Raw genomic sequence first — 23,486 nt, 5'->3', positions numbered from 1 at the left:
ATGAAGGAGGCACAATAGAATTCTGAGTAATAGAAAAAGATTTGTTGGATTAATAGCTGCTACCGTATCTTTTCAGCCTTTCTTAAGACACTGCTTCCTTTGTTGGACAAGGGAAGAGATGAAGGGATGTTTTCTGTTTTTTATGTGTCAAACTGGTTATTAATATGAAAATCTCATTTGCCCTGGGAAGCTTGTCTATATTCCCGAGGCTGGTCCTTTCCACCTTCCTCCTCCTCACAGGTCCTTTATGCTCTGTTCCTTACTAACCTCTCTCTAACTGTACTTGATTAACAAAGTAGTGGGTGTGTGTGATTTAGAGTCTAGTTTATGTTTTAGCTGAAGTATTTAAAAGGATGGTTATATGGCAAAGGAATTAAGCTTATTGGATGGCAGCAGAAGGGAAAAATGGGAAAAATGGAAAGATTGCTCATAACATGGAACAGATTTCTAAAAGGACTATTCAAAATTAGGATTAGCCAGTTTGGGACCTTTCTGGGAATGCTGTAGTAAAATGTTAGACTAACTGACCTATAGGGTTGTTTATAACACTGAGATTCTAGGACTTAATAATTGTGTGTGTGTGTGTGTGTGTGTGTAAACTGTATCTATTTATTTATATACACACATACATATGTTTTACCTTATTTGTTTCTCTCAACTGTTGCCTTAGAAGTTATAGTTTATATCTGATAGCCTATAGTTTCTCTGTAATATATCTGGGTATGGGATTCATTTTCATTTTTCCTGTTTAGGACTTAGTGTGTGCTGCTTCAGTCTGCCAATTTAAGTCCATCTTCACTTCTGAAAAATTCTCTTTATCACTGAAGATATTTTTACTTTTCTGTTTTCCTTCAAGTACTGTAATCAGACTCTGTCAGAGCCTCTCATTTTGTCTTCCTTTTCTCTGAACTGCTCTAGTATTCATCTCTTATCTCTTTGTGAAGGTCTGGATAATTTCTTCAGATATTCTTCTAATTCACATATTCTCTCTTTAGCAGGTTATTAATACCAATGTTCATACCATCACTTTAATAGTAGTAAAAAAAATCCAAAAAACTACAATCCAAATGCCCATCAACAGAATAAAAAATATTTGGTATTTAATGGGATATGACACAGTAGTGAAAATATGCAAACTGTAGCTATGTGCAACAAGTGAGATGAATCTCGAAAACATCATGTTAAGCAAAGCCATACAACACTAAATCATATAATTTTTAGACTGATGGATTGTACCATAATTAGCAATGGAATAATGAACAAAATTCAGTTTAGAGACTACCTTAGAGGGGAAAGGAAGGTGTGATTGATTAGGTTGGGGCACCCAGGAGACTTCAGAGGCAGTGATAATGTTTTTTATCTTACACTGGGTGGTGTTATATACATGTTTGTTGTGTCATTCTACTATACACATATTTTCTAAATTTCTTTTGTACCTACTCAATATTAATAAAAGACCTTAAAAAGACCTTAAAAAGTAAGAATAAGGGCAGCCCTGGTGGCTCAGCGGTTTAGCGCCTCCCTTCAGCCCGGGGCGTGATCCTGGAGTCCCAGGATCGAGTCCCATGTCGGGCTCCCTGCATGGAGCCTGCTTCTCCCTCTGCCTGTGTCTCTGCCTCTCTCTTTCTCTCTCTCTCTCTCTCTCTGTGTGTGTCTGTCATGAATAAATAAATAAAATCTTTAAAAAAAAAAAGTAAGAATAGAATATACTCTGAGAGCAAATGAATACAAAGTATAACCTAATTATCAGCACAGATACCTTTGAAGGAAGAAGTTTAAAGTTTGGAATTGGCTTGTTCAAATCATTACAGAATTCTCATTTTACCTCTTATAATAGCAATTTTTAAAAGCTTAAAGAATCATAATTTTCTCTTTAGATACCCTAATACATTCTTCTATATTGGTTTATAATAGAAAACATTACATAAATTATTGTATTTTAAAACGATTTTATTTTATTTTTTTTTTAATTTTTATTTATTTATGATAGTCACACACTCACACACACAGAGAGAGAGAGAGCGAGAGGCACAGGCAGAGGGAGGAGCAGGCTCCATGCAGGGAGCCCGATGTGGGATTCGATCCCGGGTCTCCAGGATCGCGCCCTGGGCCAAAGGCAGGCGCCAAACCGCTGCGCCACCCAGGGATCCCTAAAACGATTTTAAAAATAAGGTACAGGTCCCAAATAAATGTAATGTATTCACATCCTTATTTAGAAGCTTTGTGGTGACAGTTAAGCCCTCTGCTGTTTTTCTTCTGTGATTGATATGACAGCAGTCTATGGAGATAGCTGTGTGATTATATACTACAGCTTGGAATTACTTTAGGTTATTATTTGAAAATAGGACTTCAAGCAAGGCATCTTGTATTCCTTTTGCAGAAATTTTGCTGAAGTGCTGCTGAAAGGGCCAGAGATGCAAGGATTTGGGACACATTTTGAACCTTTAAGCTGTCTGACATTGACCTCCTTTCATTATTAATAAAGAAGAAGCAGGAGCTTAGGATGTATTAACACCAACTCATTAATATACTAACCGGACAATGTTCTGCAACAATTCTACATTGTAAAGAACTGGATTGGCACAAAATAAAATAATTTCAATTTTACTCAACTTATAATATGACTCGATGGAGGAAAATTTGATAAGCATGAGGGAAGACCATTCTTTTCATGTTCGTTACAGGTAAGACTACTGCTTTCTTGGTGGCTTTTAATCCTTATATAAACATGTATGTAGCTCTGATCATTTCAAATTTAAATTTGAATATATTCAAAATAAACCAGCCTTAATATCTCCTGTATACGATATTTTCTTTTTGTTGTGGTGGTTGTAAGGTTTTATATCCTTTCTATAGGAAAATGGTGGTAAAAACTAATTATATGTTATAGTTTATTAATGTTTTATGGAAAAATTTATGGATAATTTATATTTTGTAACTGTTGTAATGCAAATATAAAAAATATATTTCTAAATGTTTGGGGTAAAAGATGGAATGTAATATGTCAGATGAATGACCTAATTTTTGTGTTTCAGTTTTTAATGGTGATCTTTTATAGATAAGCTTTTTAAAAAGTGAGTAACATTGAAATGGGTGGATACTTTCTAAACATAAACTAATAGCCAGTTTAATATTTAGTGATAAAATGTTAATGGCCTTTTGGATACATTTAGGAACAAAGCATTGGGGCGCCTGGGTGGCTCATTGATTGAGCATCTGCCTTTGGCTCAGGTCGTGATCCTAGGATCGATTTTTCCTCTGCCTGTGTCCCTGTCTCTCTGTGTGTGTCTCTCATGAATAAATAAATAAAATCTTTAAAAAAAAAAAGGAAAAAAAAAAAGGAACAAAGCATTGATAACAGCATCATTATCTTTTTTTAATTTTTTAAAGATTATTTATTTATTTATTCATAGAGATGCAGAGAGAGGGAGAGAGGCAGAGACACAGGCAGAAGAAGCAGACTCCATGCAGAGAGCCTGACGTGGGACTCGATCCAGGGTCTCCAGGATCACGCCTTGGGCTGCAGGCGGCGCTAAACCGCTGCGCCACCGGGGCTGCCCTCAGCATCATTATTTAACATTTATTCTAGAAGTTCTGGTCATTGCACTAAACTGTAAAATGAACGTAAACCTAAATATTGGGATGGAAGGCATGTGATTGTTACTAAGGTGATTAGAATACTAATTGATACTAATATATTCTTTATCAAAACTGTTATAAATTAATATTAAATAAACATCAGAACTTGCAGCAACGAGTAGTATTCAGCATCTCTAATAAGTTGAAGGTGTTGGTTGCCAAATCTTAGATATCTTAACACATGTTTAGGAAGTAGATTTGTTGGAGCACATGATTCATGTTAGGGCAAGGTGCCACCACAGAAGTCCATACAGGTAAGATGAGGGTATTTCTATTAAAAAAAGGAGGGGGCACCTGGGTGGCTCAGTGGTTGAGCGTCTTTGGCTCAGGTCATGATCCTGGGGTCCTGGGATCAAGTTCTGCATCGGGCTCCCTGCATGGAGCCTGCTTCTCCCTCTGCCTTTCTCTGCCTAGCTCTCTCTGTGTCTCTCATGACTAAATAAATAAATAAAAATCTTTAAAAAAAAAGTTTTGAATAGAAGAAATGGAAGATATTCAACATAATTAAAATGAGCTTTTAAAGGCCTTCTCTCTACTCTCTTGGGCATAGTTCCAGAAACCTGGAAGTTATCTTATGTGCTTTTTTTTCCCACTTACTCTCTGTATCCAGTGTGAAGCCTTGCCAGTTTTACCTCCTAAATGTTGCTCAGATTGACCTATCCACCTGGATCCTCCCTGTCACTGGTATAGTTTAGGCCCCCATCATCTTCCATGTAGATTCCCTCCATTCTCCATTCTTGTCTTTTAGAATTCATGTTTTTAATTTGCCGCTAGAGAGCTTAGTCTAAAAACACAGAGCCAACTGTGCAAATTCTGCTTTATCGCTATGGTGGCTCATTGTCATCAGTAGGGCAGAGCCAGGCTTATCATATATACAAGATCTTCCATTTTCTAGCCTCTATATATTCCTTTGTCCTTACTTTCTCCAGTCTTCACGTTGTACTTTGAGCTCTGCTTCCCTGTACATGTCTTGCTGTTCAATGTCTCTGTGCTTTTGCTCATGTTGTACCCTAGGACTTGTATTATCTACTCCTGGAAACCATTTCTAAATGTGATTGTTTGACTGTGTGCCCTCCCTGTGCTCACGTAACATCCTTTGCATATTTCTTCCTTTGCATCAACTATATTAAAATTCATTGTATTTCTTTATATGTTTGTCTCCTTCTTGATTACTCCCTTCCTTGACTATTAATTTCCTTAGGGCAGCCACGATGCCTAGCATGTTGTCTGACTCATAGTACATGTTTGATGGAATGTCCATGTAATTCCATTGGACAGAACTATCGGATACATTTTATCTGTCTTACTAAACATTTTTAAGAGTGATATACTTCTTAATACTGTAAGAGCAGCAGGTAAGGAGGAGTGGATTATACCTCTGCCTGTAGGAGGGTCTTAGATTTGTCCTTTTAACCTGATAGGTCAAAACTATATAAAACATAGTTTATATATTGGTATAGTACTTCACCAAAAGGAACTTTAAACTCTGTAACTATTTTTAGTAAGAATATGCCAAACTCTGACTACATCAGTGCTCTCAGATCAGCATTCTGAATAATGACTGGATTGTTATATAATTGCAGGTAATATTTTGTATCTTTTATGTTAGGAGTCCTGGCCTAGTATAAATTATTCTTCTCCTCTGGTAAACAGGTAGCATGTTATGTGGTATCCATATGGTTCTTTGATTGTGGCAAACAGGTAGCATGTAATGTGGTATCCATGTGGTCTTTTCCATATGATGACTGTGGCACATAGTCATCCCTGGAGGAGTTTCTGTGGCACACAGAGTTTGTAATTTTGAAATGGAATAATCCTTCAGACATTAAGGAAGCTCCTGATGGATACCAGAATGCTATATTTTGTGATCTATTTGTGGAGGTAGAGAGAAATGGAGACTGATAGTAAAGTGAAATTAGTTTCTAAACTTTAAAATGGCATGTGATTCATTTTACAATAATTATTAATTTTTTAGGCATAATATTAAATTTTTTTGAAACTGCTCTCTTTTAGAGATATATGCTAAAATATTTACAAGTGAAATGTGCTTTCTGAAATGTACTTCAAAAAAATCTGGGGTTGGAGAGTGAGGATGGAAGTAGAGCTAAAATACACTGGTAATAGTATATATTGGTATTGTTGATGTTGAAAGATGGATATATCAGGTTCATTATCAAACTAGTTCCTCTAGTTTTGTATTTCTTTTAAAAAGTCTTTGTTCATACTTGTTACTATGAATAATAAACACTTCAGTACTTTCATATTGTAAAAATTAGACTATTGCACATAAGTTGTAAAGGAATACAATTTTGGTGTTGAATTCTTCCATTTTGCTAGGTAAATGTAGTTGTTAATATTCTTTCCTGAAGAATAATTTGAGGTAATGCAGAATGGTGGAAATAGCATTGGATTTGGTGACAAAGACAGGATTTCATTTTCTCATCTTTGTAATCATATGATTTTAATAGGTCATTCAACCTATCTGAGCATCATTTTCCTCTTCTATAATAATTCCTATCTCAGAGGGTTATATTGAGTGTTAAATTTGATATAATATGTAGTAAAATCACTTTTAAAACTAAGTTACCAAGGGATGCCTGGGTGGCTCAGCGGTTGAGCGTCTGCCTTAGGTTCAGGGTATGATCCTGGGGTTCTGGGATCAAGTCCCATATCAGGCTCCCTGCATGGAGCCTGCTTCTCCCTCTGCCTATGTCTTTGCCTCTCTCTGTGTCTCTCTGCCTATGTCTCTGCCTCTCTCTGTGAATAAATAAATGAAATCTTAAAAAAAAAAAAAAAAAAAAAAGTTACCAATCAAAATTCAAATCTAAATAAAAATAAATTCACACGGTTTTCCCTCTCACAAAGTAAACTAGAATAACTAGATATATGTGGTAAATTGGGTGGATGAAAATTGTTTGTGGGGGATAGGATTGATAATGGGAAAGACCCATGCCAGATTAGAACCCACTGAAAGTGGAGGGAGCTAAGGTCTGTAAAAAGAGATTTGACAGCCACAGAAGCCAGCAAAATGGAGAAAATGCAGAGCACTCTTGTTTTGAATCTGGAGTTCTCAATTCCATTGTTTATTCTTGAATAGTATGTAAACCCTTTGAGGGGAGGATCAAATTTGAACATAATCTGTAGTAAATCTTTTAAAATGATGTTAGCATTGAGGTTTTAATCCTTTTTTGCTTTCATTGGTATACAGTGAACACAAGAAACCAAAATTAAGGAGGTAAAGGAAAAAAAATCTAGTGTGGAAGAAAAGTAAATAATAATAAAATACAAAAATCAAATTGAAATGACATGAGTTTGTGCAAAAAAAAAGAGAAATTCTGGCTATAATGGTCTGTTAGCAAAAACAGCATTTCAGTTAAGGATAGTAGTACTGTGTTTATTTATAGTTATTAGGAGTGTACTTCTTTGAGTATATAACTAGATAGGCCATTAGGGAGAATAAAAGAAACCAGGTATGTGGGTTATATGTTGATAGAGATATTTTCCCAGTTTATCTTCTACTCTGGTTATGTTCTTTGTTTCCAACCCAGCTGGTAAACAAATGAAGTAATTCTATTCTCTCATAGAGACAAAGAGGCTATGAAATTACTTTCTCTCTTACTATTTAATGATCTTCTAAAAAATTTATAAGCCAACCTGCCTTGACTATTTTGCAATTAGATATATTTGATTGAGGTGTTGGGAGATTTTGTCAGAATATTGACTTCTTTTCTAATGAAACTATACCAGAGCCACAGTATTTCTCAGAATTAATCATAAACTAGAGAATCTGGGACTTTATTTTGGGAATTAGTTACTGAAATATCTTTTCTAAGGTAGTTTCCCTTACAGGGCGTTCTTACTTCATGGACTTCAGAGACAGCTCAGTAGCCAGTAGGGTTCCAATTTGCTGTCACTCTTTCTAATGAAAATTATCTAAAATGACTTTTTTTTTTTTTTAAGATTTTATTTATTTATTCATGATAGTCACACAGAGAGAGACAGAGAGGCAGAGACACAGGCAGAGGGAGAAGCAGGCTCCATGCACCGGGAGCCCGATGTGGGATTCGATCCCGGGTCTCCAGGATCGCGCCCTGGGCCAAAGGCAGGCGCCAAACCGCTGCGCCACCCAGGGATCCCTAAAATGACTTTTTAAAAATTAGTAGCTGTTATGACACCATTCAATCTGTAGCTAAATTAATATTATATACAGCATTTGGTTTGATATAAGTTTAATTCAGAAAGTCAAATATTTGTGGTGAAGATATTTTTTTGAAGAAAACATTTCTCTGGATTATATGGATATAGCAAACATGTTGTATATTTCCAATTTTTACATGTCTTATATCTTAATAGCCTGTTCTGGCTTATCTCTGACTTCCTGGCCATCCAGTTGCCTGTCCTGAACAGATGGTGCTGCTGTGTGTAACTATTTCTCTCTCTCTCCCTCAGTGAATACTCAATGATTATTATCATTAGTATTCCATTGTACAGTGGCATGCAATTTTCTTTAATACTCTATTGATGGACATTTAAATTGTGTGGGGTTTTTTTTTTTTTTTTGCTGCTGCGAACATCCTTTCACATATCTTTATGAATTTGTGTACATACAGCTTTAATAACTAGCAGTAAAATTGCTCAGTATATAACTTCCATAATTGGAATCATGCTTAAATTAAAAATTTTTTAATAAAAAAGGTAATATATTTTATATGTAAAAATACCTTTTCCAATTTTTTTCCTATGGTAATTTTGAAAGTCCAGTGGTTTTGGTATTCAGACAAATAAAGACCGCTAGTTTCAGTAGCTTATATAGTAGAAGAACTCTTCAATAAAATCACATTTTTACAAAATAGTCTTTTGCTGCCTTGTTTCTCTTCACACACAGAATGTACTAGTAACCTCATAAAACCTTAAACAAAAGTAATCTTTTTCTTTATGAAATCTCTAATTTTAAAAAATACAGTCCTAAATGGCAGTTTTCACTTGTGAAAGACAAAAATTGGTTTTATTAATTTGAAATGACATAAAGAAATATAAATATAGCAATTTCCTCTTTCTGATTTAACCAATTAATTTTTCCATGTACTTAAGTTGTTCTTTGTATCTCATTGACTTGATCTACTGTTTAAGCAAAATGTTAAAGGTTTACTTGCATCATTTTGCCTAGATTCATAAAATGAGGGTAAAATCACTAGTCTGACTGTGAACGGACAGTATCCTTTGGCAGCATTACTTGAATTATTAAAAAAAAAAAAATACCTGCATGTAAAACTTGAAAATTACCTATCAGAAATGACTAAATAAACCTGTTTATTTCGAACTGAATCTACTTTGAACCTTTGCAATTAGCTCTGTTAATCTTAGTCCAGACTTCTCTTTTAGGTTTATCAGATTTCTTTTCCACTTTTGCAGTTCCATTTTAATTTATGGCTTTAAGGAGCCTTGACATTTTATAAGCCAAAAGAAAGCATCTGAAGAAGAAACATGTTACTTGACCTGCTACCATAAATACAAAAGTATAATCATATTTGAATGAATTTAGGGTGATGGTGGTTTAAATCACATTTTCTGTTAAAGCAGTGATTCTCAATTCTGGCATACAATGTTGGAATTACCTGGAGGTATTTAAAAAAAAAAAAAAATACTGCGAGCCAGACCTACCCAGAGAGTGGGTCCCGGCATCGAGAGATTTATTTATTTGTTTGTTTATATTTATTTATTATATAGAGAGAGTGGTGGAGGAAGGGCAGAGGGAGAGGGAGAGGAAGTCTCAGGCAGATTCCATGCTGAGCATGGAGCCTGACACGGAGTTTGATCTCACAACCCTGAGATCACCACCTGAGCCGAAACCAACCGAACCCAAGTTGACCACACCACTCAGGTCCCCCACATTGAGAGTTTTAAAAAACACTCCACATAAGCTCTGCTGTTGTATAACCAGGATGAAGAATCACTCTCCAGGGGCATCTCGGTGGCTCAGTCAGTTAGGCGTCTCCCTTCAGCTCAGGTCCTGATCTCAGAGTCCTGGGATCAGACTCCCTGCTCAGTGGGGGGCCTGCTTTTTCCCTTTCCCTTTGCTATTCCTCCTGCTTGTGCTCTCTGGCAGCCACTTTCTCTGTTAAATAAAATCTTAAAAAGAAAAAAAAAGAATCACTGCTCTGTTAGAGATGCTCAAAGCTAATTCTACTAAGGAGTAAATTCATGCTGCTCACAAAATTAAAATGCTTGATGAGCTCAACCAGGGTTTTCTAAAGGGTAATATGGTAATTTAACTTTTTTTATTCTAATACTACATATTGTTTTAATGTGCACTAAAAAATAAACATAAGTATTACATCAAACAGTTTCATGATACTGCTTTGGATGAAGCTAGATTTTTCTTTTTTTGTAAGGACGTGCCAATTTCAAAGAAATTTTACAAATTATAGAAACATTTAAGTGAATGATTAGGTAATACATAGACATTGCAGAAATCATAAAAATGTTGAAGAAACACAGTGGTAAGTTTGGCAAAAGGCCCCCACTAAAGTCTAGTATTAAAACCTGAAGTATCAGTGGTTTTTCTCCTACCTAGATTTACAGTACCTAATTCTTCTGGTGTTTAAAAATCCAGTGACAGACTTACAGGATTAGACTTTCTGTAAATCTTTTTTTTTTTTTTTTAAAGATTTTATTTATTTATTCATGAGAAACAGAGAGAGAGAGGTAGAGACACAGGTAGAGGGAGGCTCCATGCAGGGAGGCCAACGTGAAACCTGATCCCAAGACCCCAGGATCATGCCAAAGGCAGGGGCTAAACCCCTGAGCCATCCAGGCTGCCCCAAATTTCTGTAAATCTTGAAATTATTCCTTTCTAACCTGAAGTTTCTTGACACCTAGTTCTCTTATGGAAGTATGCCTTATAGATGAAAATATTTTGCTCCTCCTTTTTTTTGAGGTATAGATGATCGTGTGGTGGTGAGAACAGGAATGTGTGTATGGGTGTATGAGAGAGTAAGAGGTGTGGATGTTAGTAGGAGGGGTTGGTGGACAGATGAGTAGATCACTTAGATATGTGGATAGAGAAGGGTATATGTATTATAGGACTTCACCTTCCCCAGCTACCCATTTTCTCCCCAGACTCTCAGGAAGTTCATAAAACTCAGAGTACTTTAGGAAACATACTTTAGGTTCTCTCATTGGTTAACTGGGTTGCTCTGGATGGGCCATTTAAAATGGGCTCCATATAGAGAGATTTAGCTACCCTTTATGAAAGACCTCAGAGGCTCAGATATTTGATTAGGCAAATTAGCCCATACTATAAATAATAGTTTACTGTTTTATCAATAATGTATATCTACTTCAAATATAGAGGTAGCTTTTCTGAGCAAGTAGCCACAGTCAGCATTAAAATTATATTACCTGAAGTTAAAAATACTGTGGTATAGTTATAATGTAATGTTGTAAATGTCTGTCCTATATAATTTTATAGAATGGAAGCTTCTTGCCTAGAACTGGCCTTGGAAGGGGAACGTCTGTGTAAATCAGGAGACTGCCGTGCTGGTGTGTCATTCTTTGAAGCTGCAGTTCAAGTTGGAACTGAAGACCTAAAAACACTTAGTGCTATTTACAGCCAGCTGGGCAATGCTTATTTCTATCTGCATGATTATGCCAAAGCATTGGAATACCATCATCATGATTTAACTCTTGCAAGGTAATTAATTTAAGAATTAAAGAATTTTAATTCCTTCTCCCTAAATATCCCTTAAAAATATTTTCATTCAATTAAAAAAACGAACTTAATACATTTTAGTGAGCTCTCATTCATAGCATTGCATTTTAAAACTAATCTTTAGGCTGATCACTGTTTAATTAAATGAATTAATGGTAGTGAAATGACCTTAGAGTTTAATTAAATGAATGAAAATTAATTAAATTTAAATATAGAAATGTCAGTTTTAAATTTTTATTTAAAGTAGCTAATGGGTCCTTCTTTCCTAAAGCATGTCAGTTGTCTTCTGGGAAAAACTATACTCTGGATGCTTTATTTTTAACACCACTTGCTTTTTTTTTTTTTCCCCCCAGGACTATTGGAGACCAGCTGGGGGAAGCCAAAGCTAGTGGTAATCTGGGAAACACTTTAAAAGTTCTTGGGAATTTTGATGAAGCTGTAGTTTGTTGTCAGCGACATCTAGATATTTCTAGAGAGCTTAATGACAAGGTAATAAGGAACATTGGATGGCAGGCCAAATGTTTTCATTGAACTTGCTTTATGTTTTAATTCTATTTAATCTGTAGTTTACTAAAAGTTAATACCAAAAAAATTCATAGAAAAATAAAAGAAAAAAATAAAAAATTTAAAATACCAGAGAAAAAATAACAACACATTCTTCTTTCATAAGTAATCATTTGGTTCTGTGTGGATGGCCAATGTAAATGTTTCTTTCTCTTAATCATCAAGGATATTATAAATAAATACATGATCAGCATTAGAATGCCTGGCTTCTGATTTCAAAATGTAAATTCTACTGATATCTTCATCTAGGTGGGAGAAGCAAGAGCACTTTACAATCTTGGAAATGTGTATCATGCCAAAGGGAAAAGTTTTGGTTGCCCTGGTCCTCAGGACATAGGAGAATTTCCAGAAGAAGTGAGAAATGCCCTGCAGGCAGCTGTGGATTATTATGAGTAAGTAGCACTGATGCATTCACGTGGCCCACCTAAGCCTTGGATCTATCCTACATTCTTTATCCAATAATACATTTTTAAGTTTGGCAAAGGTTTTAGAATTATGGTCTAGGGATGGCCTGGGTGGCTCAGCAGTTGAGAGCCTGCCTTCGGCCCAGGGTGTGATCCTAGAGTCCCAGGATTGAGTCCCACATCAGGCTCCCTGCATGGAGCCTGCTTCTCTCTCTGCCTGTGTCTCTGCCTCTATCTCTGTATCTCTCATGAATAAATAATATCTTTTAAAAAAAAGAAAAGAATTATGGACTAGCAAATAAAAATAAACCATCAAATAGCTGCTAAATGTTATAGTGTTAGGTTAGTAGTAATCTCCCCTGGAAAGCTTTCCTTTAAACTGTTAACTAGTGCCACTTAGTGGCAGAAACAAGAAATATCAATCATTAGCCTAAGTTATGTGAAGTAAATTTAGTCTCTTACCAGGATTTCATAGAACTTCTTACATGTAAGGGTTCCAAGACTGACTCTGTTCTTGACTTTGAACAGAAGCCTGCCTTAATTGTTCAGTGAAGTATTCCCAGTTATTTACTATAATCACCCTCCATCATAGATATATCTTTTTATTTTTAAGATTTTATTTATTTATTTAGAGCACTTGTGTGCATGCAGTCAGCAGGAGGGGCAGGGAGAGGGCAAGAGAATCTCAAGCAGACTCCCTGCTGAGTGTGGAGCCAGCCATGGAACTCAATCTCAGGACCCTGAGATCATGACCTGAGCTGAAATCAAAAGTCAGATGCTCAACCAGCTGAGCCCTGCAGCCACCCCTTTCATAGATATATCTTTAAAATGTGGGGATCCCTGGGTGGCCCAGCAGTTTAGTGCCTGCCTTTGGCCCAGGGCGTGATCCTGGAGTCCCGGGATCGAGTCCCACGTCGGGCTCCCGGCATGGAGCCTGCTTCTCCCTCCAACTGTGTCTCTGCCTCTCTCTCTCTCTGTCTACGTCTATCATGAATAAATAAATAAATAAATCTTTTTTAAAAAGTGGCACATTATGGCTGTAAGCATGTTTAAATTTTTTTTGATAAAAAGAATTTGATTTGTAAATCAAACCAATACATTTTTTTCTCAAACTTATTTTTTCACAACTTTGTTATCATTTAGGGAAAATCTATCACTAGTGACTGCTTTGGGTGATCGAGCAGCCCAAGGACGTGCCTTTGGAAATCTTGGAAACACACATTACCTCCTTGGCAACTTCAGGGATGCAGTTATAGCTCATGAGCAGGTACAGTGCAAGGCTTTGGAACCAGATCATTTTTTCCATCAGGTTTTGAACAGTGATTATTTTTTAGTTTTATTATAGCTGTATCTAATTAGAATTTTCTGTTTCAGCGTCTCCTTATTGCAAAAGAATTTGGAGATAAAGCAGCTGAAAGAAGAGCATATAGCAACCTTGGAAATGCATATATATTTCTTGGTGAATTTGAAACTGCCTCTGAATACTACAAGTTAGTATAATATTTCTGTAGATAAATGTAAAATGAGTAGTTATGCAAACCTATTAAATAATAGGCTTTGGGTTTAAAACTTGCATTTTGTACATACTAGCAGCAGGATCTTGTGCTTCTAATCCTCAATTTCTTCATCTGTAACAGATCATGCCAATTCCTTGCTTTTGGTATTGTGAGGATTGAATGAAAGACTATATTAACCATTTACTTTGCATAGGACCTGGTATTATTGTACCTTAGATTTAATGGTAGTATTATGATTCCTTTATATTTTTTTAATCTTTAATTGTTTTTAAATGAAATTCTAAACTTTTAAAGTCTTCTTAGCCTGTTCAGCATGTGTGGTGTATATACTTATATGCTTTTTCTCACCCAGTTATGTGTTTTCAGAAAAACCATGAGAAAGCCTAGTAACAAAAATATGCCCTAGTTTTCGCCAGGCATCTCTGAATTCTTTTGCCCACCATCTCACCCCCTTGTTGAACAGTTTGCTCATTCTCCTCTGTCCATCTTTGATCCTCACCAGAAGCTGAGGCCCCATTCACTTACCTGAGAAGTTGGCAAACCCAGCTTCTTCTGGACAGTCATTCTGATCTATCAATACACTTGAAACATAGATAATAGCAAGGTATAGACTCTTTGACATTGTCCAGTCTATGCTTCTTAGTTTGGAGTTTTCTCTAATGAGTGGGGATTGAAGGCCCATACAGATGTTAGGCAGAGCCAGTTTAAAACATGGATACAGTGATTGATTTGTATTTTAATGTTAAAGAATCCAGTGTGAGAGAGTTTGGGGTAGTTTGCCATCTACAAACAAAGGTAAAATTGCTTTAGGTCCATAAAAAAATAGAATGTCATCCCAACCTACTATAAACATTGACCAATGGTTAATATTTGTTGGTTAGTTAGATATGAAATATCTTCCCAAATAAAATATATTACTACATATAGAGTATATATTTTGATTTTAAATATTAAAATTTCTTATATTTTAAAGCAAAAGACATAGAAATGTCTTAATAAATGAACTACTTATGTTAAATACTGAAAGTTCTGTAATAAAGCAGATGATGGCTATTTGACTAAAAAATATGAGTGTTAAGTAATAAAACTTCCTCCTCCTGCCCTCTTCATAAGTAGGCTAGAACTGAGGGAGGATTCTGCTTTAGAGCTGTTTTCAGGATCACACAAGAAGACTGTCTTAACATTTTAAATCTATATCCTTCAGCATAGAAAGCAGTAGTTGGGTAAGCCTACATTAGCAATTGAATTTGGTTCCAGAAGGACTTCTGAACATTTACAAATCAACTATACCCTCAAAGAGTAATGGTGTGCCAGAAAATACCCCAGGAACCGAAAGCAAACCCAAAAGTCTTCCAAAAATGTTTGAGAGGGAGCAATGTCAAAATAAGTGTGTAACCTCCCAAGGTAACAGCTTTGAAGGTATCACCATTAAATATATAATTTCAGGTTTGTTTGCTTAAAACCATCATATTTTAATCATATACTTATTTTCATATAATTATAAATCATATGAAATATTTTCACTATTGAGCAGAGATTATAGAAGTCATTTAAGTATTAACATTTATTAGCATTTATTGTGAACGAGATCTATTCTAAGCATTTCATATATATTAATTCATTTAATCCTCACAAAACCCTGTGGGTATTTCCCCCATTTTACATATGAAGAAACAGAAGTTGAGTGACTTGGCCCATTACAGAGCTAGCTAATAGTTGGCAAAGTTGGGATTTGAACCCAGTTGAAACTCTAGGATTCACAATCTTAACTGCTACACTAGCTTCTCATTGACAATTCAATGAGTCTTAGGTAGAATTTGGTTAATGTTTAAACATGGTCTTCAGTATTTTTCATGAATCAATGACTAATGATCTACGCATTAGAATTTTAACTATATATTTTAAATTTTGTCAAAATGCAAAGACAACCATATGATTGCAAAGACAAGTTATGTAGACAAAATTCTCTTTAAGTTATGGCCATTCCAACTGGGACAGTTTTTTTTTAAATGTTAAAAATACTATATTATATAATCTTTAGAGGCATTTGACCTCATGTCAGTATTCCTTTTCTCTGAAGAATTAATAGGACTTTCCAATTTATTCTTAGAGTCTAGATTTGGTTTTTGTGTTTCTAAGACATCTTTTCATTTTCTCTGGAAGTATAGAGAAGTTATAAAATAGATTTACTTTAAAGGCAGGAGGAAAAATGTGAGTTTTATGATTATTATAGCCAAAAATAAAAATGATCATTGTGTAAGAATTAACTTCTTTTTTTAGAAAGACACTACTATTGGCTCGACAGCTTAAAGACAGAGCTGTGGAAGCACAGTCTTGTTATAGTCTTGGAAACACGTATACTTTGCTTCAAGACTATGAAAAAGCCATTGATTATCATCTGAAGCACTTAGCAATTGCTCAAGAGCTAAATGATAGGTAAGTTATACACCTTTTTACTATAATTATAGTAAAATATAGATGCATCATTGAATCTCTAGAATTTTTCCTTTGTTTTTGTTTCCTTTGTTTTCCTTTTAATTCTTTTTTTAAGGAATTTCTTGTTTTAGTCTCCTCCTCTCTATATTTATTGTTTTTGAAGGGCTAGCATGTCTTAGAAGATTAGACTGGTCCATAGAGCCTTGAACCAAGATCAATAAATAGGTCACAAACTCAGTTGCCTACAAAGGTCGTCTTGACTAGATCAGTGTGGGAATTATGGTAAACTTACAGATAAGGCCCAGTGTAAAGGGAACATCTGCTCCTCAGCTCCAGCTCATTCTTGCCAGGCAGGACTGAGGATGTGTTATGTCCAGATATTCCTCTTTTTTAAAGAGAAGCTGGAAGTCCTGAGTTTTATATGAAATCTTCTGATTTTTAAATGTTGATGGCTATTTTTTTAAAAAACTGTATGAAAAAGCAGTGTATCTCTACAGTCATTTAATCCGTGATATTTGCTTTAAGAAGACAGATTTTTACTTCAGTATGAAGAAAAACTTCTCTGTAGTTGTTCAAAATGAAGTATACCACTTCAAGAGAGAGTGAGTTCTCTCTCCCCGGTGGTTCAAATGTGGACTGAATGATTACCTGGTAGGGCTATCATGGGAAGAAAATGGAGTCGTTTAACTAGTATCCCTGAGATTTTATTTTATAATATATGGTATGTTTTAAAAGAATGTTTCCTACCTATCTATCTATCTATCTATCTATCTATCTATCTATTTATTTATTTATATGTTTCCCATTTTATTTCATTTTTTTAATATTTTATTTATTTATTCATGATAGTCACACACAGAGAGAGAGAGAGGCAGAGACACAGGCAGAGGGAGAAGCAGGCTCCATGCAGGGAGCCCAAAGCGGGACCCGATCCCGGGTCTCCGGGATCGTGCCCTGGGCCAAAGGCAGGCGCTAAACCGCTGCGCCACCCAGGGATCCCTAAATGTTTCCCATTTTAATATCTAATTCTGAGTTCAGTATTATCTGGGTATTCTAATGTCTCTAGTATGAATATATTTATGTTCTTTATATGAAAGACCAAATAAATCCAGAGCATTATTTATACCTTTAATTACTGCTAGATAGCTTTTATTCTATACACAGCTCTTTCAGATAACTGAATGTTAGCTTTGAATTGTTTTGTAGAATTGGTGAAGGAAGAGCATGTTGGAGCTTAGGAAATGCGTACACTGCTCTAGGGAATCATGATCAAGCAATGCATTTTGCTGAAAAGCACTTGGAAATTTCAAGAGAGGTATGAAACTAAAAACCTTTCTGCTATTATGATTCACCGATTTGCAGAGAAGGAGGAAGTCCTATTATTTTTTCTAGATCGCTCCTATATGACCTAGTAATAAATTTAAGTATGTTATTCCCTTGGCATAAGAACTGCACAAAGCATTTTGAGATACAGATCAGAGGTCTGTTTGCACTGGCCTTGATGTAGGAAGACAGGAAGGTAAGGCCAGGCATGAGGAAATGGAAAGGTTGCTAAAATATGCCCCCTACATGGAAAAGTAGATGGTATAGAAAGAAAAACTTGTTTTGTTTTGTAAACATGGTTTTTATAATCAAGGATTGGTTCCTATTGCAGTTCTGCCACTTTCTGGCTATTTGAGCTTGGAAACCTTTTCTGAGCTCATTTCTCTCATTTGTAAAATGGGAAGAACAATACCTAACTTGCAGGTATTAGAGATAGTGTCTGTAAGTGCCTAGTGTAATGTTTAGTGCTGGCTTAATACATATTATTACTATGGAATGGAAACAAAATATTCTTTTTTTTTTTTGAAACAAAATATTCTAAGGAAATTTTAATCCTGTGGTGACAAGTTAATGTATCACAGAATAACCTACATTATTACTAAATGATTGTAGAAATTTAACTAATATTTAGAGAATGAATTAACACAATGTAATTAGTTTTCCTATTGCCATATTTTAGAAATTTCCCTTTTCTTTAAAACGATTACTATTGAAAAAAACCATTTTGTTCAGTCTCTTAATTCTAATATAACTATTTCATTTCTTTATATTTTATTCAAGTTTTAGGCTCACAACATTTTCAGCTAATCTTCATAATTCTTTGTCTTTAATACTACTCTAAATGTTTGTGGTTGAAAAAAAAATGTTTGTGGTTGTAGGTTGGGGATAGAAGTGGTGAACTAACAGCACGACTGAATCTCTCAGATCTTCAAATGGTTCTTGGTCTAAGCTACAGCACAAATAATTCAATAATGTCTGAAAATATTGAAATTGATAACAGCTTGCATGGTAAGTAATAGGTCTTCACACCCAGTTTCTTTATCCTCAGTTACATTTGTATTACGTATCACATGTTTATCATATCCAGAGAGAATATTACAGAGGAAGCTCAACTTTTTATAATACTTTTTTGCTTTACCCCAGTCCTGTTAATTTATCAATAAAGAATACAGTATTTTACAGCTGTTATCAGGAAGTTAGGAATGGTAAAGGTATTTTTTAATACATTTAAATTATCTATAGGCTCACTGAAAATTTATAAATGTGAAGATGACAAAATCAAAACATTTTTTAAAATTCAAGTGTTTTTTACATATTTGATTTTTGTATAGCTCTTTTCTTCCCATTTAATTTCTTTCCTTTTTTTTTTTTTAAGATTTCATTTATTTGAGAGAGTGAGTGAGTGAAAGCAAGCAGAGGGAGGGAGAGGGACAAGCAGACTACACTGAATGTGGAGCCTGACTCAGGGCTTGATCTCATGACCCTGAGGTCATGAGCTGAGCTGAAACCAAGAGTCATTCACTTAACCTACAGAGATATCCAGGTGCCCCTCCCATTTACTTTCTAAAGTGATCTCTTAGTATTATTACTTTTTTTTTTTTAATCCAGAAAACTGGGAAATATTCTTTAGGTCAGCGCCTAAAGGAAGATTTGACATTGTTACAGGGAAAACATGCTTGAATGTCTGTTTCTACATGAAAAAGATTGTACTTTTTTTTTTTAAGTAAGTCTTAAATCGCATGTGAGGCTTGAACTCATGAACGCATGAGTAGAACTCAGTAGAACGCATGCTCTACTGATTGAACCAGCCAAGTGCCCCCCAAAATTCTGCTTCTGATTAAAGAAATAAGGACATCAGATTACATTTCGAGTGCTCTGTGATTGTGTGAGACCCCATTATATAGATCTGAAGGCTCTAAAAATTCTCAGTCTGAGAAAAGTCACCAATTCACATCAGTATTGGGACTTGAAAGTTGGTGACAAATTGAGCTTTCATCTTTCTAATTTCTCTAAACCCATATAAAGAAAGGAAGAAGGAAAAGAAATCAGTAACTAGTCGTCCTGTTAAGACTGAAAGAACATTCAAGGAAAGATACTGAAGTATGAGCAGTGTATGGACTGTGTGCTCTGCAGCATAGTAATGGACTAAGGGGTTCCCTAGGTTTAATTTTCAAGGAGGGTGTATTGTAATAGTTCTTATATATTTTTTTAATTTTTATTTATTTATGATAGTCACACACACAGAGAGAGAGAGAGAGAGGCAGAGACATAGGCAGAGGGAGAAGCAGGCTCCATGCACCGGGAGCCCGACGTGGGATTCGATCCCCGGTCTCCAGGATCGCGCCCTGAGCCAAAGGCAGACGCCAAACCTCTGCGCCACCCAGGGATCCCTAGTTCTTATATGTTAGCAGACTATCACTTGTTCTCCTGGACCATTCTAACTGTAGACTCATTACTTTGTTCCCACTTAAAACAAAACTTGAAAATAGTAGTTCATTTCTTTACTTCTTCAGTTCCCATTCACTACCCATTCTCTGCTCAACTCACTTCACTCAGGCTTTGGTTCCATCATGACACCGAAACCTTTTCAAGGTTACCAGAGATCTCCATTTTACCAAATCACTGCTCAGTTTTCAAATGTCAGATTACTTGATTTCTCAGCAATGTTTCCTACTGCTGATCATTCCCCTCTCAAAATATTTTGATCATTCGGTTTCCAGGATTATCCTCCTTTTTTTTGGTTTGCTCTCACCTCACTGGCCACTCTCAGCCTTCATTATTCTCTCCTCATCATCCTTCACCCTTGAAATTTGTAGTGCTCAGAGATCAGTTCTTGAACCTCTTCTTCCTTCCCCTACCATCTAGTAGAACTTTCTGTGAAGATGGAAATATTATATATCCAGTCTGTCCGCTATAATGGCCTCTAGCCATATGTGGTTCTTGAGCACTTTAGCACTTGGTTATTGCAAAAGAGAAAATTAATTCTTAATATTACTAATTGTAATTAATTAAAAATTTAAAAGCCACATGGGACTAGTGGCTACTGTATCAAACAACACAACTCTAGATGATTTCATTCCGTTGGTTGGTTTTTATATCTTCTATATAGTGATGATTTCAAATTGATGTTTCCAGTCATAATTTTTTCCCTTATGTTTGAGATTCACATATGTAATATTTCCATTTGAATATCTAATTGGCATCTAAAACTTAACCTGTCCAGAACAGAGCTCTTGTTTTTTTCTTCCCACACATGTTCTTCCTCCAGTCTGCCCCATCTCAGGAAATGGTACTACCATTCATCTAAGTCTTCAGGCCAAATACCTATGAGTCATCCTTGTTCCTTTTCTTCCACTCACTTCCTACATCCAGCCTATCAGAAACCTTACCTTCCAAATATATGCCTAATCTCTATTACAATGTTCACTGCAGCAATCTTAGTACGAACTGCCAACGTTTCCCATTAGGGTACTAGCCTATCAACTATTTCTCTTCCATTCATAATCCCTCACACTGACTTTTTCACACAGCAGCCAGAGTGCTCTTTTAAAATGTAAATCATTGGGAGATCCCTGGGTGGCTCAGCAGTTTAGCGCCTGCCTTGGGGCCAGGGTGTGATCATGGAGTCCCAGGATCAAGTCCTGTATGGGACTCCCTGCATGGAGCCTGCTTCTCTCTCTGCCTGTGTCTCTGCCTCTCTCTTCTGTCTGTGTCTCTCATGAATAAATAAATAAAATCTTAAAAAATAAATAAATAAAATGTAAATCTTGTTATTTGTCAGTTCAAAATCCTCCGATGATTTCCCATCACACCTAGAACCAAATCCTCACTTGTCACCATGGTTAAAAGGCCTTATGGAATTTCAGCCTACTTCAGCATCATTTCCTACCACTCCCCTCTTTGCTCTTTGTGGCTGTATGAAGACAGGTATTTTTTGGTTTCTTTTATTCATTGCTGTATCTCCAGTGCCAGGAAAAATCTGCTGGCTAAAGGAACTTCAAGGAAACACCAGTTTCTGGTGTTGGCTCAAGGTAGAGAAAGGGAGTGTTCCTTAAGAATCTGAATTCCTGGGATCCCTGGGTGGCGCAGCGGTTTGGCGCCTGCCTTTGGCCCGGCGCGATCCTGGAGACCTGGGATCGAATCCCACATCGGGCTCCCAGTGCATGGAGCCTGCTTCTCCCTCTGCCTATGTCTCTGCCTCTCTCTCTCTCTCTGTGTGACTATCATAAATAAATAAATAAAAATTAAAAAAAAAAGAACCTGAATTCCTAAGCCTGCCTATGTACTGGTTTGGAATTTGATTTATTCTACCTGCATGGTGTAAGAAACCCCAGTCCACTGAAGTGCAAAGGGGTTAGAAATGCTCCTAGAGGGACGTTGGGCGGCTCAGTCGGTTAAGCATCTGTCTTCGGCTCAGGTCATGATCTCCGGGTCCTGGGATCCAGCCCCACATAGGGCTCCCTCCTGGGCAGGGAGCCTGCTTCTCCCCTCTTCCTCTGCCTGCTATTCCCCCTGCTAGTGCTCTTGTTCTGTCAAATAAATAAATTCTTTAAAAAATATTTTTTAAATCTTTAAAAAAATAATAAATAGATGAAAGGTCTGAGAATTGAAATGTGGGTATTGAAATGTGGGTAATGGAAACTCTTACTCAGTATTGATAATGATAGAAATATGTCTACTCTCAAGAATAGTCTGACAACATTCTGGTAAAGTGGAGGATGTACTAAGCATATGAGCAACAGTTCTACTCACAGTTACATACCGCCAATACCCAAACTAGAAGAAACTGTTGCTCATGTCACTAAGATACATTTCCAAGAATTTCTTTGGGAGTGCTGCTTATCTGATAAAAAAAAAAAAAAAATGGAACCGGTCTATAAATCTCTGTCCCCAGTAGAACAGATAAAGAATTTCCTAGTCCTAAAATGGTAATGAAAATTACACTGGGGATGCCTGGGTGGCTCAGTGGTTGAGCGTCTGCCTTAGGCCCAGGGCATGATCCTGGAGTCCCAGGATCGAGTCCCACATCGGGCTCCCCATATGGAGCCTGCTTCTCCTTCTTCCTGTGTCTCTGACTCTCTCTCATGAATAAATAAATAAAATCTTAAAAAAAAATTAAACTACACATAGCAACTTGGCTGAATCTCAAAAACATAACGTTGCTTGAAGGAATCAAGTTAGATGATATTTACAGTATGGAAGCATTTATTTATTATAAGCTATATTGCTTAGAGATCTATTCATATGTAATAAAAATATTAAAATTACAGAGAAAGAGGCAAGTTATAGAGAGAGTCACAGAGGAGGAGTTAGATTTTTTTTTTTAAAGATTTATTTATTTATTCAGAGAGAGCGAGAGAGAGGCAGAGACACAGGCAGGAAGCCTGACGTGGGACTCGACCCCGGGTCTCCAGGATCACACCCTGGGCTGCAGGCGGCGCTAAACCGCTGTGCCACCGGGGCTGCCCACAGAGGAGGAGTTAATGTGTTGAAAATGGTTTATTTCTTAAACTGGGTATTAGGTATCATATATTCCTTATATCATGTCTTTAAAATATTGATCTTTAAAAGACTGAATGGATATGAAAATTCTCTATATTTAATGATTATTGAAAAACATTGAGAACCTTTTATTTTAACTTTCTTATCTTATTCATTCTTAAAATAGAAATGAGTAACTTAGAGAAGAGTAACAACAGGGGCACCTGCCTGGCTCAGTTGGTATATCATGCAACTCAATCTCAGGGTCATGAGTTCAAGCCCTATATTGGGCATGGAGCCTACTTAATAAAAGGAAAGAAAAGAAAGTAACAATATAGTACTAAGGATGTTATTTTGATTTGATTTCGGTTTTATTCCAGTTTTACTGAGAAATGTTTGATATACATGACT

General features: G+C 36.1%; 1 protein-coding gene across 4 annotated transcripts in view; it reads left to right on the top strand.

Annotated features, from left to right (window-relative positions):
- GPSM2 (G protein signaling modulator 2) overlaps positions 1–23,486 on the top strand; it is a 50,097-nt gene that overhangs the window by 8,727 nt on the left and 17,884 nt on the right. For 2 of the 4 annotated variants that reach the window (XM_072754442.1, XM_072754443.1), the window contains 9 exons: positions 2,381–2,684; positions 11,111–11,332; positions 11,704–11,839; positions 12,164–12,306; positions 13,462–13,585; positions 13,693–13,808; positions 16,116–16,271; positions 17,478–17,586; positions 18,473–18,602. In XM_072754442.1, coding sequence (XP_072610543.1) covers positions 2,629–2,684; positions 11,111–11,332; positions 11,704–11,839; positions 12,164–12,306; positions 13,462–13,585; positions 13,693–13,808; positions 16,116–16,271; positions 17,478–17,586; positions 18,473–18,602 — 1,192 coding nt within the window. In that variant the 5' untranslated portion in view covers positions 2,381–2,628. The remainder of the gene's footprint in view (positions 1–2,380; positions 2,685–11,110; positions 11,333–11,703; positions 11,840–12,163; positions 12,307–13,461; positions 13,586–13,692; positions 13,809–16,115; positions 16,272–17,477; positions 17,587–18,472; positions 18,603–23,486) is intronic. The other 2 variants (XM_072754445.1, XM_072754444.1) reach the window with 1 other exon arrangement.

Source organism: Vulpes vulpes, chromosome 3 (assembly GCF_048418805.1).
Source record: "Vulpes vulpes isolate BD-2025 chromosome 3, VulVul3, whole genome shotgun sequence".
NCBI lineage: Eukaryota > Metazoa > Chordata > Mammalia > Carnivora > Canidae > Vulpes > Vulpes vulpes.
This window is presented reverse-complemented; position numbering and strand designations above follow the sequence as displayed.